Source organism: Puntigrus tetrazona, chromosome 21 (genome assembly GCF_018831695.1).
Source record: "Puntigrus tetrazona isolate hp1 chromosome 21, ASM1883169v1, whole genome shotgun sequence".
Classification (NCBI taxonomy): domain Eukaryota; kingdom Metazoa; phylum Chordata; class Actinopteri; order Cypriniformes; family Cyprinidae; genus Puntigrus; species Puntigrus tetrazona.
The window spans coordinates 6,578,027-6,593,965 of record NC_056719.1 but is presented as its reverse complement, the minus strand read 5'-3'; the positions used below and the strand labels follow the sequence as shown (position 1 = coordinate 6,593,965).

At 37.0% G+C, this 15,939-nt stretch overlaps 3 protein-coding genes across 9 annotated transcripts; 1 reads left to right on the top strand and 2 right to left on the bottom strand.

The window, feature by feature from the left end:
* Window positions 1-3: 3 nt before the first annotated feature.
* Window positions 4-8,253, bottom strand: birc2 (baculoviral IAP repeat containing 2). 6 transcript variants are annotated; one of them, XM_043220817.1, is made up of 11 exons: window positions 8,126-8,217; window positions 6,261-6,696; window positions 3,248-3,338; window positions 1,879-2,842; window positions 1,679-1,778; window positions 1,524-1,602; window positions 1,389-1,437; window positions 1,022-1,264; window positions 678-932; window positions 409-450; window positions 4-267 (listed from the first exon to the last, which is right to left on the bottom strand). In XM_043220817.1, exons 2-11 carry the CDS (start codon window positions 6,419-6,421, stop codon window positions 74-76), a joined length of 2,178 nt encoding a protein of 725 aa, XP_043076752.1. In that variant the 5' UTR covers window positions 6,422-6,696; window positions 8,126-8,217; the 3' UTR covers window positions 4-73. The 6 variants fall into 6 exon arrangements, with proteins under 6 accessions (XP_043076752.1, XP_043076758.1, XP_043076753.1 ...); XM_043220823.1 differs by lacking the exon at window positions 6,261-6,696 and having other exon boundaries at window positions 8,126-8,253; XM_043220818.1 differs by lacking the exon at window positions 409-450 and having other exon boundaries at window positions 8,126-8,219.
* A 678-nt stretch (window positions 8,254-8,931) lies between these two features.
* On the bottom strand, window positions 8,932-11,220 carry cfap300 (cilia and flagella associated protein 300). Its single transcript, XM_043221758.1, has 7 exons — window positions 10,919-11,220; window positions 10,424-10,505; window positions 10,267-10,339; window positions 9,996-10,153; window positions 9,731-9,903; window positions 9,453-9,519; window positions 8,932-9,348 (listed from the first exon to the last, which is right to left on the bottom strand). The coding sequence occupies exons 1-7, from the start codon at window positions 11,077-11,079 to the stop codon at window positions 9,223-9,225; spliced, it is 840 nt and encodes a 279-aa protein (XP_043077693.1). The 5' UTR covers window positions 11,080-11,220; the 3' UTR covers window positions 8,932-9,222.
* A 642-nt stretch (window positions 11,221-11,862) lies between these two features.
* On the top strand, window positions 11,863-14,593 carry angptl5 (angiopoietin-like 5). 2 transcript variants are annotated; one of them, XM_043221757.1, is made up of 8 exons: window positions 11,863-12,207; window positions 12,540-12,699; window positions 12,826-12,929; window positions 13,002-13,092; window positions 13,173-13,270; window positions 13,385-13,505; window positions 13,762-13,947; window positions 14,142-14,593. In XM_043221757.1, exons 1-8 carry the CDS (start codon window positions 12,160-12,162, stop codon window positions 14,459-14,461), a joined length of 1,128 nt encoding a protein of 375 aa, XP_043077692.1. In that variant the 5' UTR covers window positions 11,863-12,159; the 3' UTR covers window positions 14,462-14,593. The 2 variants fall into 2 exon arrangements, with proteins under 2 accessions (XP_043077692.1, XP_043077690.1); XM_043221755.1 differs by having other exon boundaries at window positions 11,865-12,207; window positions 13,167-13,270.
* The last annotated feature ends 1,346 nt before the right edge of the window (window positions 14,594-15,939 follow it).

Sequence of the window (15,939 nt, the reverse complement as noted above, 5' to 3'; positions counted from 1 at the left end):
TTGCGGAGTTAAATTTTTTTTATTTGTTTTAATTAGACAAACATACGAATTGTTATTAGTTTAGTAGGTTTTTTTATGATAGGAAAGTACGGACAGTGCCTTTTACCAATCCTCTACATATGGGGCACTTGCGTAAAGAAGGCGCACACTCTTTGCACACCACTAAGTGACCACAAGGTATGAAGACAATGTTGACCTCCTTGTCCATGCAAACTTTGCATGTGCGCTCCTCTTGAAGTCTCCTCAGTTGTTCCTCCATAGGCAAATCTGTGAACATGATGGAAAGAGTCAATCACTTTATAAAACCTCTCTGTTTCAGAGTGGGATCTAACTGATTCCCTTAGTGTGATGGCTAGAGATAAAAAGGGGCAAAATCAAAACAAAACCTTTTCTGATGTTTGAATATACCTGAAAGATCTTGACTCGGTGATGCAGCTTCATTTGTCTGGGCTGAAATTGCAGTAAGAACAAAAAATAAAAATTGGTTGTCAATATTATGTAGTGATTCTGTTTGTTGTGGATTTGTCCCTGCTCATTTTAGGATCTTTACAAAAGGCATCACCTTTTTTAAGTTATTCAAGTGTTCCTAGCTACTGGCCGTGCAGATCCACACTGACACAGACTAACAACACGTAACACTGAAATTTTCTCTCATATCTGATTTATTTATTACATACCCATCAATTCTCTGAGCAGGTACACGTCATTCTTCTTAATCCAGTTGCGGAAAACCTCTGCTGCAGCATTTCCTTTCGACAGGACTAAATCAATGAGCTGCCCTGTCTGCTGCTTGACTGAAGTGCAATTACGAATAGTGTCATACTCCTTCTGTGAGATGACATTCTCCTCCAGAAGATGATCCATTAAGCTCTGGACACTTTTTAGACGCTGTGTCAAAGCAGCATGATGTTTCTTAAGGAAAGTAAAACCATCTGTAAAGAAAAAAATGAGTGTTCGATTCAGTTGAGTCAAACTCTTCAATCTTTAGACAGTTGGTAAAAAATACATTTTGTAGAAATACCTGATGCCATCTCCTCAGCAAGAAGCTCTCGCTCCTCTTCTCTCTTCTCATCTTCTGCACTTAGTAAATCAGAAACCAATTCTTGTACGGTTTTGTAATTCTCTCCACTTGTAAGAATTTTGCTCTGGACTGTTTGCTTCACCAGGGTACGTTCAAATCCCATCTCTAATGCGGACTTCACTACTGGATTGTTCATCATCACTGCATCTTCTGAACGATCTTCTCCAGGACCCAAGTGGACAACTGCACATAGTTTAACATATTTAATCTATTTTAGTCAGAGTAAACTTGACTAAAATTATTATATACAAATACTAATTGTAAAAGGAAATTAGCATTACAAAGGTCAACTCTATAGAAAACGTACCAGGTGGATCAACAAATTCTCTTGAGTTGCTGTCTCCATTAGTCAAAAGCTGTGAAACATGTAAACTAGGTAAGATACCCATCTGTATGCACTGTAATGTTTGATTAACAAATGACACCAGTATTTTTAACATACCTGTTCAAATAGTCTTGGAAATCTTGCTTGAATCTGATGAACAAATTCTTGGCCCTTTTCTTGCAACAGGTATTCACATCTAGAAGAACATGCATGCATAATTAATATTCACATAATGTCATCACATGACAGAAAATGATGCCACTTTTATTTACCTCGGAAACCACTTAGCGTGTTCTACCCATGGATCGTCGCCAGATTCCCAACATCGGAGTCCACCATCACAACAAAAGCACTTCACATCATCGTTTCGACCTACCAAAACAATCAGAAAGAAATACTCAATACCCAAGCATGAGGATCTAAGAACAAATGTTATACCTTGAATGACTTGTAATTTCATCAAGACTCTTACCAACATAGTAAAACCCAGCTTTAGCCAATTGGTCTGGTCGAACAGGTATTCTCGAGGGCCAGTTCACAAACGTGAGCAGTCGTTCTTCACACTGTTGCATTGCAGAGTTGGATACATTGGACAGGCCTCCACTAGATAACGGCACGTTATCTGCACGGTCACCTCGAACAAAGCGGCAGTTGGGGTAATGCCTCTGGTGCTCAGATACTGCCCTGTCTCCTGGTTCCCAATTACTAAGCTGGCCGCCACAACTGAAGCAAGCCACCCTGTCACCCTGGCCAAGGTAGTAGAAACCAGCCTTGGCCAGCTCAGCTGGAGTTACTGTAGCAAGGGTCCAATTCTGAAATGTGTCAAGGCGCTCTTGTTCTCGACGCATACTGGGATTGTGACAAGCCGGAGGTCTCTGGTGAGACATATCCTCTACTCCACGCGAGGAAATAGGACTGGATGGTGCCAGGTTACTGAATCCCATGTTTAGGTAACCCACCTGCTCCTCTGTTTGGCCTGAAGATGATGCCGCAGTAGTCGACACTCCTGTGGTTGCAGGGGCGGACAGCTGCAGGATGGCTACATTACGAAGTGGGGAAAAGGCTGAGTGCGAAGACGACAGGAGGTTTGCGGTGGCAGGTAAACTCTGGATGAAGCTGCAGTTGGGAGACAGCTGTTTGTGGCGCTCGGCAGGACAGTCGCCGGACTGCCAGTTGTCAGCGGTCACATTGCAGCGGAAACACTGGACACGGTCACCTACTCCAGTGTAGTAAAAACCCGCTCGAGCGAGACTCCTCTCTGTCACCGCTGCAGTGGTGGGGAACTTAGCATATGTGGATATACGAAAGAGTTCTGACGAATGATCGTACTGTAAATCTGCAGGAGCACTATTGCGACACAAACCCCTCAGAAAAGCACTATTTTGTATAATTTCCATTTCAAAAAAAAGTTTAGGAAAGGGATGTCCAGCAGAGAGAAAGGCTTGAATACCCTGTGTGTGTTCAGAGGATGGAGTATACCTTTTGCGTAAAAAAAAAAAACCAAAACCTTACAACATTCACCAGTTCTGTGAAGAAACCCTTCTTTGATGGTCCTTGTTGTGTAAACAACATGATGGCATGACAACATGAACATCATGTGATGCATAAAACAAGTGTTTTCTTCTAAAAAGCTCACCCTGGATCACTAAGAACTACACTACAGCTACACTGAACAAAACACATTTTTAAATAGCAAATGGTGGTTTCTATAGGCACTAACATGAAATCAATATGAAATCCAACATAAAAGCATTAAAAATGTGACCACAGGGTGTGCCCATTCAAGCCTTTCTCTCTGCTGGACACCCCATGAAGGGTGTCTAGTCGTCCATGACAGAAAGCATAATCTTATTAAAAAAATTAAATGATCTCTTGAACAGATTAAAGGTTGAGGTAGAAGGTCTGAACTCTTTCCCCCTATGATGCAGGAACCTGAAAATAACACAGAAATTCACAATTATTAACAGGTCTAAATTAATTTCTTCCTTTTCCCAGCATGAAATACATGAAGCCTACAGTTGACTTTCTACAGTTTTCAAAAGCAGTCTACAAATAATGAATGTAAATGTAATAAGTTATAGCCTTAAAGTGAAGCTACGATCATCTATTCTTTTCTTATTGTGATGTGAAAAGGCAGGTGTCTTTGTCATAAATGGAACTATTTATGTGCACTTTTTGGGAACTCTGGAAGGGGTGTTGGAAAGTGCTCCGACCGGGGACTCTGTCGTTCTGCTGGGGGACTTCAACGCTCACGTGGGTGACACCCAGAGGGGCGTGATTGGGAGGAACGGCCCCCCTCATTTGAACCAGAGTGGTGTTCTGTTGTTGGACTGTGCTAGTCACGGTTTGTCCATAACGTGTGAACCAAGGTTCCCAAGGCCTCTGGATGTTGTGGGGCTGACTTGGAGGACACACCTCGGCAGCATGCATGGAGGTGGGGGACAGTGCCCTTGGACTGGCAGACCAGGGTGGTGGTTCCTCTCTTCAAGAAGGGGGACTGGAGGGTGTGCTCCAACTATAGGGGGAAATCACACTCCTCAGCCTCCCTGGGAAAGTTTATGCCAGGGTACTGGAGAGGAGAATTCAGAGAGGAGAGGGAGGGTACTGGAGAGGAGAGACACTCAAACCTCGGATCCAGGAGAAACAATGCGGTTTTCGTCCTGGTCGTGGAATACTGGACCAGCTCTATACAAGCAAGTGCACACGAGACGAGCGCAACGGCAGACCTGACTGTAAAAGTAGCATTACATTATTAAATTGTGGACTCTGAGGAAGGCCACAATAGCCTAAGGTTCACTTTGGAACAGGGATTTTACTGATCATTAAGATTTTTCAGTTTGAGATTTTCACTATTTTTGCTTTGATGCTCAGCTGGTGTGCGTGTTTTTTTTTTTTTTTTTTTTCAATACAGATGAGATGTCACATTCCTCATATAACTGAAAAACCAGAACAGGTTGTTTATAAAAAAAAAAAAAAAAAAAAAAAAAAAAAAAAAAAAAAAAAATCAAGACACGCTTGCACATTATTTAAATATCAACAAAGTGAAATGATGAACATAACACAGTATTATAATTTCTTGTAATACAGATTACATGGAAAAAAAATGTAACTTTAAACTGTATAATTTTTTTAATAAATTCAAACTTTAAATACCGTGTTGTGGCTCTTGTATTGCCTCAGTTCAAACTGATCATCTATTCATATTTATTTCAAGCATACACACAATAAGTCCACTAAAGTTAATCTATTCTTGAGCTGTGGTTAAGGCCATTAGGGAAACAGCGGCGGCTACTGGGTATATGCACAATTACATATTTTCCGAGCCAACAATATAACCTGAAAACTGTGAAAGTAATTTTAAAAAGCACATAGCAGGGATTTGTCCCCAGAATGATAAAAACACATTTTATTAGATTGCTATTTCATTATTTAACACGAAGTATTTAAATTCAAATAATCACTCTACGGTATAGCGCCCTCCGTTGAGAGACGAAGAAAAAGGTCTTCCGTTGTTCAGTCTTTACAGCCAGCTGAATTACAACAAAATAGAGGGAGATCCTCTAGAGTTTCGTTTTTTGCACTCAATTAACTCAAAACACGGAGTTAAAACAGCCGTGTGAATCATATCAGTAAAAAGAAAAACAAACATCTGACACATTTCTGCAATCGCCACGAGTTTATCTACCCTTTTCAACCCTCTCTTTTAAATGCGTGTTCTTTGATGAATTCGAATCAGACGGAAATAACTCCACACGACATGACCTATGAATCAATAACAGCTGTGTAGGTCGTCTCTTTCCGTGACGCTGCCATTTCACTGAAGACTTCTAATAACAGATAAACTGGTTATATACTGTTTAAAGACCAGAAACGATTCATACACAGCAGATGTAACAAATATTGATTTTGTTCAATAAAGCGTTAAAAAGACTGACTCACCGAGAGGGGAAAAAACGTATATATTTTTTTCTCAGAACAAAATGTCCTTTCTTCTGTTGCGCGGGCGAGAAGCGGAAATGACGTCATGCTAACGCCTTTAAAATGCTAGAGATGTCATGATTATATGTTAGTTTAATTCTTAGATGCCATATCAGGACTGTCCTTTTTATGGCGGTGCTCATGTTTTATATCATACTTTTATGTTTAGAAACAGGGACGACGAAAGAGAGAGGGTGGGAGGAAGTGTGAGAGGGAGGGGGATATTTTTTCATTTCTCGGAAGGCATTTGCAGGCTGCATTCGTCATCAAGCCTGGTTTATTTTTAATTACCTGAGCACTATATTCGCGAGGCATAAGCGTAACACAACAATGTACTCTTATTTGAGAATAATGATCAAATGTATGACTGTTAATATTCTAAAATGAGATATTATGATGCATGCAGCCTACAAATGCGACCTCTGGTGGATGCAGTCTTCCACTTGAGAAACGGTCTTTGTTTCGTTTCAAAAAACACCGAAAGTTACATTTTCCGGTCCCGTGTCAATCACACAGTTTAACCAATAGTTTAAATATTCAACAAAGTTTTAATTTTGGGCTAAACTGCTTTTATGAGAGTGAATTAAAGACACCCCGCTCTGTGAATCATTAAGGCTGTCTCAGGACAAAGACATGACATGAAAATTAGGATGAGAACACAAGATTCTGTCCTTAAAATAAAGTGAGTTTGGAGGTCGAACAATCTGGGTACTCCTCTGACGGAAGGTTTTAATGAACAATAACAGACATAAAAGCGCATTAGGAAATAAAGACAAAAGCAATCATTTATTAGCAGCCTAAATGTATTATTGGTGTACATGCACAACCGACTTCGCACATGGACTTCTTTTTACTTCTTGTATATACTCAACTCACACAGGTGGACATCCTTGAAAGTTAAAAATGTCAGCAGCTGTCTTCTGCCATGGCCCCTCTAGAACCTGATGGAAGATCAGTGGATCCTTCTTATTTCCAGAGAGACTCTGCCTGATCGGACAATGCGACCTTCTTCTTTCTGTCTTGCCGTCCTTGCTCATGTAACAGCCAGTGCGTAGCTCATTGGATCATGTGCATGACGTTACCACTAAGCAATTCGCCTATTCACTGTGTAGATGATTTTCTCTTCACTCAGGTTGAAATTCTCAAGGACTGCATATGAGATCTTTGTGCAGATATGTATGACAGGTGGAACATATTGTAGATATGCATAGTGATGCTAAGGAGCTCGGTGGCGATGGTATAAGTGTCTCCACTTTTCTGATGTGGTCCAACTCCACGCATGCCTTTCTCCTCAGCAGGGCTATATCCGATGCTGTGATCACAAAGAACAACATGTCAGTTGTTTTGTTTCTAGCCTTCATATGTAGTATAACAAGACTTCCTGGTTTGATGCTGGTGCCTCCTGGTGTCTTCTGCTTGTTTGCAGGAATTTATTTGCATGTTTGCTGCAGGAGTTCTTGATCTTTTGCTTAAAATGCACTTGTGCACAAATTGAGCTTCTCTTCTGATGATGCTGCCATTGCTGCAACTTGTGCCTCTGTGATTTATTCAGCTCTGCATATATCAATATTGGGTATGGACAGCAGCCGTTCAAAAAGCCCATGGTCACTTGTGCTGAATGTTATCTTGTCTCGTATCAAGAGATCTTCAGTTTCTCCAAATTCATACATGCATGCTTTTTTCTTCTCCAGAAAGCTTGCTCAGGAAATGTGCATGCCCAAAATTGATTCAAAGATCCAGATATTGTTTTGAACGTTTTATCATTCATTATTACAAACTAAATGCAGAGACGATGCAAATTATATATTCATGGTGCAGTCAAAAGGTTTAGTAGCTTTATAATGACTATAAAGGGGGTTTGCAAATGTGAAACTTAATTTATAAGACAGTTTTATACATTTATGATTTTATACAAAAGTTATTTTAAATTACTTTAATTGCTTAATTGTCATTTTAGGAACACTGTTTGATTGCGCTCTATTTCATCAATGAAAATAGGCCCTAGTTTCAAACAACCAAGCAAACACAGCTGTGCTGCATTTATGAATGAATCTGCATTTTTTTTAACAAATCTAGTGAGTCAGCGATTCAATGAGTCATATTCATGAAGAAAGTCACTTGTTCGTTCCGGAAAAAAAATCAGCCATTTAAATGTAAGGGTTGAATAAATGATTCAGTGACAAAGAGAGTGACTTCCTGCCACCTGTAGTGGAGTTTCAGTTGTATTTTTATAAATAGTTTAAACAATATGTATGAATTGAGTCATTTTAATCGTTTAACATTTCTTTATAAAAACGTTTTATCTAAAACAATAATCTCATAACATTGTTACCATGAAATGCATTAATGCCACCTCTTCTGTGCCATGCAAAGATAAATTGCTGATTTTTATTAGACTTATAACTTACTTTTCCTAATTGTATCTTGTTATTTTCATTAAATGTATTAAATTTACTGTTTTAATTAAATAAATAAAAAAACTTAGCTTAGCTAAACAGACCAATTAGAGACAATTACTAATCATTTTTATTCCCAACCAGGCATTGCTTTAAAATGTTAATAATCACCAAGAAGTTTAAGGAGGATCACTTCATAAACAATATTAAATTAAGAACAAACCGTTTATTAATTTATCCTTACAGTAATACGTATTGTTTGGTCTGTAATGGTTACAATTTATTGTGATATATTCACTAATATCTTGTGCAGTCTTAGTTGACATGTCTGTTTTAATTACTTACCGGAGTTGATGTTGGTAGTCTAGCTCGAGTCAGTGGTCAGTAGTTCTTAGTAACCATTTCTTGCAATGACTCGGTATAACGTCGAGCTCGGAATTTGTGGGACTTTCCAAAGAATTTCCTGCTTTACTCCGCCCCCTAGAGACGGTGATTTACTGCTTTTTTGGTGCGCATTTACGGTTTGCTTATTTTATTTTTATTTTATTGTGTATATGCAATATGTATATTAATTATTATAAATAATTTATACATGGCAATAAACGTTAAAGTTTTTGTGTGTATGTGTGATTATATATGTATACAAAGGAAAAAGCTTTCCTTTACAGATTTGCTCATATTTTGAAATATTAATGTGAGAATATTAATTCAATTATTGTTCAAAGTGATCCCGACTATCAATATATTTATTTTCAAGTCATTTTACTGTATAGTTTTAGAGAAAAATAACATTCTTGCAAAAAACTTTCTTAATGCTTCAAAATATGAGCAAATCTGTAAAGTTTTTTCCTTTGTATACATATATAATTGCGCGCGCACACACACATAAAACACAAAAATAAAAAACCCTTTAATATAAACATTTATTGTCATGTATAATCTATTTTAAGATTTTCAAAACATTCTTTTATTAATAAGCTTATTTCCTCATAGAGACCAACAAAGTCCCCGCGAGGTCAGTATTTTGTATCAGAAACAGAATCGTATTCTGTTTAATTAATATTAATGTTCAGTTAATATTACTGGTATTGCTATCCTTGTGGGGCATTTGGTCCCTGAACTCAGGCACATCCTGGCAACGTGCTCGGAAAAACAAACATCCTGATCACCTGTGTGCATGGAGACACCTGGCAAGTTCTGGCTCAGTGGATCAACCTCTTGGCCCGGGGGGCCTGGCCGGTAGAAGTGGGTGTCATCAAGGTTGTGTATGTATGCACGTGTATGTATGTATGTATATATGTATAAAAAACATAAATGCCAATCTCTTAAAACAGCATTCAACATTTATTTACAGAAATATTCTTATAGATGCTTATGTTCTTATTTTTGGAAGTTTGACAAACTATTCATTTAATTCTACTATCACTTGAGTAACTGATCAATTAAAAGTCTCCTATACCAAATGAATGGTACAGTACATACACATGCCTTTTAAATGGATCAATGCAGAGGTAAGCAAATGTCTGCTCATTTTCTGTTGCAGATGGGTAGCATAATCCACTGTGATCCTAAAAAACAAAAACAGTAATACAACATATAATTAATAAGTAATGAATACTGACTGCATGTTTAAGGATAATGGTGCAAAAAAAAAAAAAGTTGGGCTACATACATAAGCAGAAACTTTCAAGATTGTTGTGACCACACGGATCTCTTTTGTATCTGGATCCTTCTGAACACTTTAAAAGACATAAAAGAAGTTGTAACATTTATCATATGACATACATACATTTGATCAGATATCATGGTGAAATATTACAAGAGGCCTTATGTTAGACAAAAAGAAGATAAATACTCCTTTAAACATTTATGTGTATTGAAGTTCACTTCTTTTGGTCCCATACTCATGTGAAGTATGAAAATGGAACATAACGTCTATAAAATTCTCACCTGACCAAGTCTTTGTACATCACTTTTGCTGTCTCAATGTAGGGACTGATGGCATCCTCATATTGGCAAAGTTCACCACCTAAGACCATATGCTTAAATAGCCTGAACAAAAACTCCTGACGATCATGTAGACTGATTACATGATAATTGTCAGAATCTTCTTCAAGCAAAAGCTGTTAGAAAGCATGCCAAACAAGAGAGATTCAACATTTTAAACCATTTCAGGTGTGTTTGAGATCATCAGTGGCAAAAAAACTATCCATACCCTCCTTAACTCATCAAAGTCTGAGTATATTTCATGGTAACATTTGACAATGTGGCCAGATGGACGCAAAACTCCATTTGAGTAAAGTGGATCAAATATATCCACTGATACTTCTGTGCATGGAACAACTTCAGCATTTGCATGTGTGATGTCTTTACCTTTGAATGTGTAAAAAGTCATTATTAGCCTTTATAAAAGGAGATGAGATATAAAACATAGTGAAATAATAAAAACATAGCAATATGCCTTATTATCAGATGTATCAACAAACCCAGCAGTGTCCATGATCCAGAGGTATCAAGTGTCTTTAAATTGCTCTTCACACATGGATCTTGAAAGAAGTTCTGAACAAAAAGAAAAAAAAGTTGATATATATTATTTGATGTCGCTTTGACAATCAAAGTTCAAATTAATATGTGAATATTTACCCAAACAAAGTCATTGCTTCTATAAGATTGGAAAGATTGGTCAAAGTTGAAGGCCTGGACGGTAATTCGACCCAACATGGACCTAAAAGGTAATTGAAAACATTGACCAATGTTTGGTAGGAAAAACATTTTTACTGTATGACTGCAATTCCTAAAAAAAAATGTTTGAAAGGGAATAAAATATTCAGTGCAGAAAAAATATAGTACATACATACATAGGCATTAAGGTAATAAAATATAATACGATATAGTAAGATAAATATAAAAAAAAATACAACACCTATTTGTTTATTTTCCAAATGAATAATTTAGCAAATCTTTACATTTGTAGTAATATGATATTGTCGTGAATCAGCGCACTACGCATGTCATTTTAAACAGAAATACATTGCTGGACATATGATGAGTCTTTGATGTGATGCGTTTCTTCTTCCTCAGCGTTATCTCTCTTAACTTTGAGTTTAGTTTAGTTGTACCTATAGAGCATGTTCTTACCATTTCATCAAGAGTCTTGATATCGTAGGATCTTGCTGAAACGTAAATCGTTTAGTAGGAAGCAAATTAAAGGTAAACGCTTGCTCAAAAGAAAGTTTCTTTTCCGCCATGTTGCCTGTTGTCCACTGGTTTCCATGCCAACCAATGAGAGTCGCGTTCATGCTGCAAAATGACGCCTGAGGGAGGAGAGCTTTAGTAGAAGTTTGAATTCAGTAAATTAAGCTTTATATATAAGAAATAGCTTTATTATTATTTTTTTATTGTAATAAGTAATCTGAGAACCTTTGAGAACTTGCTGTGCTTTTCGTGAATAATTTATTATTATTATTATTATTATTATTATTATTATTATTATTATTATTATTATAAGCAATGTTTTGTTCTGTTTAATCTTTATTAGATCTTGACTAGGCATTATATTTTGACCTTAGCAATAAAAGTAGTTTTGTTTGGCTGTAGACAAAATACACACAATGTAAGCTAAATCTACTGCATAAAGCCAATCTATATATTGCATAAGCAACAGTACTGTCTAATGGCCAACAGATGTGTTCCTTGAATGGCACTAAAGGGCAGTGCAATGCAAAACCTTTTTGACCATGACCAAGAACGTCTTTATAAAAGTCAACAGTACAGTAGCAATTACATATATAGGCTGCATTAACACTTTTGGCATTTGCTTTTAGCCCAAAAAAACCTACAGTGCATTTATATTTATAATGCTTAGAATAATATTCTACCTGATCACAGCACTAATGAGCTTCGGGCATGCAATAAATGGTCTTTGTAAAAAGAAAAATACATCTTTACCAGTCCAACTGTTTTGAAGGTAATATGTCTGAGTGTGTTTTTTTCTGTCATGTCCAGTATTTACTGTGCTTCTGGAAGGAATGCACTTACGTATGCTGCTATGGGTCCCGCTGGTTCCCACCTCAACAGACAGAAGTGTCGCATTTCAGCATCTGGTTTTCATAGTCAATACAGGATGTTGTCGAAGTGCAATAAAGCAAAAGTACTTTAGAATGAAACTGAATTGGTCTGGACACTTTTTGTTGAGGTGAGAACAGCTGTTTGTCTTTTTTTTTTTTTTTTTTTTTTGGGAGGTTTTCTTTTTTTTTCTTCTTTTCTTTTTTTTTGGGAGGCAAAGAGCGGCAGTCCAGTCCACAAGAAAACTGCTGTCTCAGTCTCAGGAAGGTGCACATCTTCACACTTGCACATGTGGGACTGCTGCATACACCAAAATGATCTGGATCACTTTATTTCTGCATCTTCTAGCATCATCAGCTGTGGTGAGTGTTGTAAACCTATCCCTTCTGTAATTAATGCTAATAAATCTTAATTTCAATTCTTGCAATATTTTTTATAATGAATTAGTATTTCATTCTTATTAAAATAAAATAAAAATAAAAATCAAGATAACATATGGTACTTGTATAACAACTGTTAAAGGATACTTTTTTAAGGAAAATATATTTAGTTTAATGTTAAAAAATCCAATAAATAATGTCAAATCATATTTTTCAAATGATCTATAATTTGTAATTATATAATTCAAACTTTTGTTGTATAATGCAACTCAGAATATGTAATAATGTGGGGTGGATTTTGTTTGTCTTAACAGAATATGAGCAGTACTCATCGCAATGATCCTGCTATATTGACTGGTGAATCTGAGGACGGCCAAAAAGAGCATTATCACAGAGACGCAGACGCAGACAAATGCACTATGCCATGTGAAATGACTGCAAAGCTAATGCGTGATGAGAAACATTCCTTGTGCAGTAGGTGTTTCATTTTTTTTGTGCATACCAGTGAAATGTGTAACTCAGTAATTCACACACCCTTTGCATTTCCTCTGTCTTAAACCTACAGCGCTTCTCACAATGTAGTTTTGTTTTTAATCTTAGGTAACCTCCAGCATACCATAGTGTCATATACCAGAAACACTAGGAAGTTGATCAGAGATCTCATTGATGAACAGCAGAAAGCTTCGGAATTTCTCTCAAGTCAGGTATTCTACAATTTCCAAACCGCATATCCTGTTCTGCATTCTTTAACATATTGCTTTGATTTCTTTTTCTAGATAATCGAGCTCATGGCCAAAGTAAACACACTCAGTTCAGATGTGCAGAGAAGCAACAGCGACTTTTCCGTAAAACCCATGGAGTCCCACGGTGAGATGATTAACATGCTGTCAAAATATTTATCACTTATACATCCTCATAGTGAATTCCCTTTTAATCCACAGGTAAAGATTGCAGTGACATCCAAGAGACTCTAGGTGTCGTTTCTCCAAAAATCCCTAGTGGAATTTATATAATTCAGCCAGAAAACACAGATGTTTCCTTTGAGGAAAGTACCGTCTTTTAGTTTTGTTAACAACTTTCCAACCACAGTTATTTTAATCCAAAAGCAAATCAAACATGGTTTTAGGTTTACACATGATGAATTAAGCATCTTAAACAGGTGTTCTGTGAGATGGATTACATGGAGGGCGGATGGACAGTGATACAGAGAAGGACGGACGGCCTCACCGACTTCAAACGAATGTGGTCACAGTACTTGGATGGATTTGGACACTTGCCAGGTAGAGTAAGTCAGTTAACGGGATAGTTCACATTAATCCAACCTCATGTTGTTCCAAACCTGTATGAGTTTCTTTCTTCTTTAGAACGCGAAAGAAGATATTTTGAAGACTGTTGATACAACAGTTGCTAGTAACACCAAAGTCAATTCTGTCTACAGAAGGAAACCCATACAGGTTTGAAGATAGGTAAATAATAGTATAAAACGTTTTGGTAATTTCTGAGTGAGTTAGTGTCAGTTTATCTGTGTCTCTGAAGGTGAACACTGGTTGGGTTTGAGAAAAATCTTCAATATTGTCAATCAGAGAAACACACGCTTCCAGCTGCATGTGTCTCTGGTCTCTCAAGACGACACCACCGCCTATGCTTCATACGACAATTTCTGGCTTGAGGACGAAACCAAATTCTTTGCAATTCACCTCGGCAGATATGCTGGTAGCGCAGGTCAGCCCATAGTAAATACTATTTCCATAACACTGCCTTTTTTGCTTCACAGTTAGCATGGGAAACTCAAATAATTTCTACATATACATATTCATTTATGAGTTGCACACTCTAGAGACCTACTGACAGACTACATAAAAAAGTTTCTCTTTCTTTTCCGCTTCCTCTTTCATTTTCACTTTCTCTTTCTGCAGGTGATGCTTTTCGAGGGTATTCCCAAGAGCAGAATCAAGACACGGCCCCTTTCAGTACCTCTGACGTTGACAACGACGGTTGTTCTCCATTCTGCACTTTTGCTAATAAAGCCGTTGAGAGCTGCAGTGTGAACCAGAACAACACAGGATGGTGGTTTAACCAGTGTGGCAAGGCAAATCTGAATGGCTCACCGCTGGACCAAGATCTCTCGACCCAGCCACATATCCACTGGGACACCTGGACCAAAAATGGCACGATTGTCAAAATCAAATCAGTGACTATGAAGATCAGAAGAGCTGAGATCCCGAATTTAAAATAAGGCCCTGAAGCTTCTGAAGCTTTTGCATTGAAGTAGAACAACATTTTATTTAGAGTCACTAAAAACTTGCACTTAAGAGCTGTGAGCTTTTCTAAAAAGCATTTTGTAAGAATAAACCTTTTGGCATTGTGATTTAGTCCACTATGCTTTTTAATCCTGGGTCACAGCCCAGGATTTATATTCATATAAATATTTTCATTGTTATGAATAAAGGGAACTGTGTAATTACTAAAATGTTTTATTCACACGCTTAAACCAAATAATTCAATCGAAAGAACATTACATGAACTATCAACACTGGAATAATTCTCTACTGAATGTTTGCATGAGATTTTACTTTAGATTTTACAAAGGGTTCAAAAGCTTGTTTTCGCTATTTTCAGAGAAACAATAAATAAAGTATGTGTGAGATAAGGTTTCAAATAAATCTAAAATAAAAATGTGTAAAAATAAAAAAACTTCAAAAGATATGAAGTCCCAATCATGATAAAATCCTGATAGTTACGAAGGTAACCAAAACTGAAACTAAAACTGAAACCAAATACCACAAAATACCACATTTAAAAACAACTGAAACTACCATGCATTGCTACAAAACCTTTAATACCTAAAATACTTTTGTTTTTGCTTAATACGTTGCATGAGGTTTCCCCAGAAATCCCTAAAATATAAACAGTAAAGAGGTTTTTAATAACTGATGGAGAAATATCATTGCATAGCTCTTTGTACAGCAGAATTAAATTCTGATAAAAGTTCAACAAGTCTGAAATACCATCACTGATTAAAACCCAGCTTCGTTCGGAAGAGCCTTGTCAAAGATCATCAGAGGACACACAGCTGCCCATAAATCTATAAAATGTGTGTAAAGTTGTTACGTTGTAAGTAATCCGGACTGAATAAGGAATTCTAACGTTACACAAAGTAAATGCTAAGTAATTTATTTGTGTGAGAAATTAATTATATATATAAACTAACGTAACTACCTAAACTAACGGACGAGTATACAATAATGGAAACAATAAAAAAATTATTTGAAATTGAAAATGAAATAAAAACATAAACTAAATTTAAAACCCTATATTAAACTATAATAACTCGGTTATAAGTAATAAAGCCAATCACGCTGCGGCATAAAGTCACTTTGGGAGATTTAAAATCTTAAATTCCAGAAACAAAGACATGGTTGCATGACAAATTCACAAAACCAGTAATGCGTTCCTAAAATATTTACTCAGCTTTCTCTTAGACTGCATACATTAAGATTAATGAAAAAAGATTTTATGATGCTCTGACAACGCAACGCTTTTAGATGACCTGGCACCGTGAAATAAGGGAGCACAGCGGCGTCGCCACTGACGTGGGTGGCCTATTGTTTGTCCTGATTCATTGGCAGGACAGAGATAATTAACACGCTTGAAATAAGCTGCGTGGTGTGTGGGCCACCATTAGCATCAATGTCCTTGGGTAAATATGTCAGT

Coding starts and splice junctions, on each gene's coding strand:
- birc2 (XM_043220817.1), bottom strand. CDS start 6,421: ATGAGCAAGGACGGCAAGACAGAAAGAAGAAGGTCGCATTGTCCGATC. Junction 3,339..6,260: donor TTTCAAGGATGTCCACCTGT/GTGAGTTGAGTA, acceptor TGTTATTTTCAG/GTTCCTGCATCATAGGGGGA. Junction 1,265..1,388: donor AGAATTTGTTGATCCACCTG/GTACGTTTTCTA, acceptor AACTATGTGCAG/TTGTCCACTTGGGTCCTGGA.
- cfap300 (XM_043221758.1), bottom strand. CDS start 11,079: ATGAACGCGACTCTCATTGGTTGGCATGGAAACCAGTGGACAACAGGC. Junction 10,154..10,266: donor TGGATCATGGACACTGCTGG/GTTTGTTGATAC, acceptor ACACATTCAAAG/GTAAAGACATCACACATGCA. Junction 9,349..9,452: donor TCTTGAAAGTTTCTGCTTAT/GTATGTAGCCCA, acceptor TTTGTTTTTTAG/GATCACAGTGGATTATGCTA.
- angptl5 (XM_043221755.1), top strand. CDS start 12,160: ATGATCTGGATCACTTTATTTCTGCATCTTCTAGCATCATCAGCTGTG. Junction 12,930..13,001: donor CGGAATTTCTCTCAAGTCAG/GTATTCTACAAT, acceptor TTCTTTTTCTAG/ATAATCGAGCTCATGGCCAA. Junction 13,093..13,166: donor AAAACCCATGGAGTCCCACG/GTGAGATGATTA, acceptor TTTAATCCACAG/GTAAAGATTGCAGTGACATC.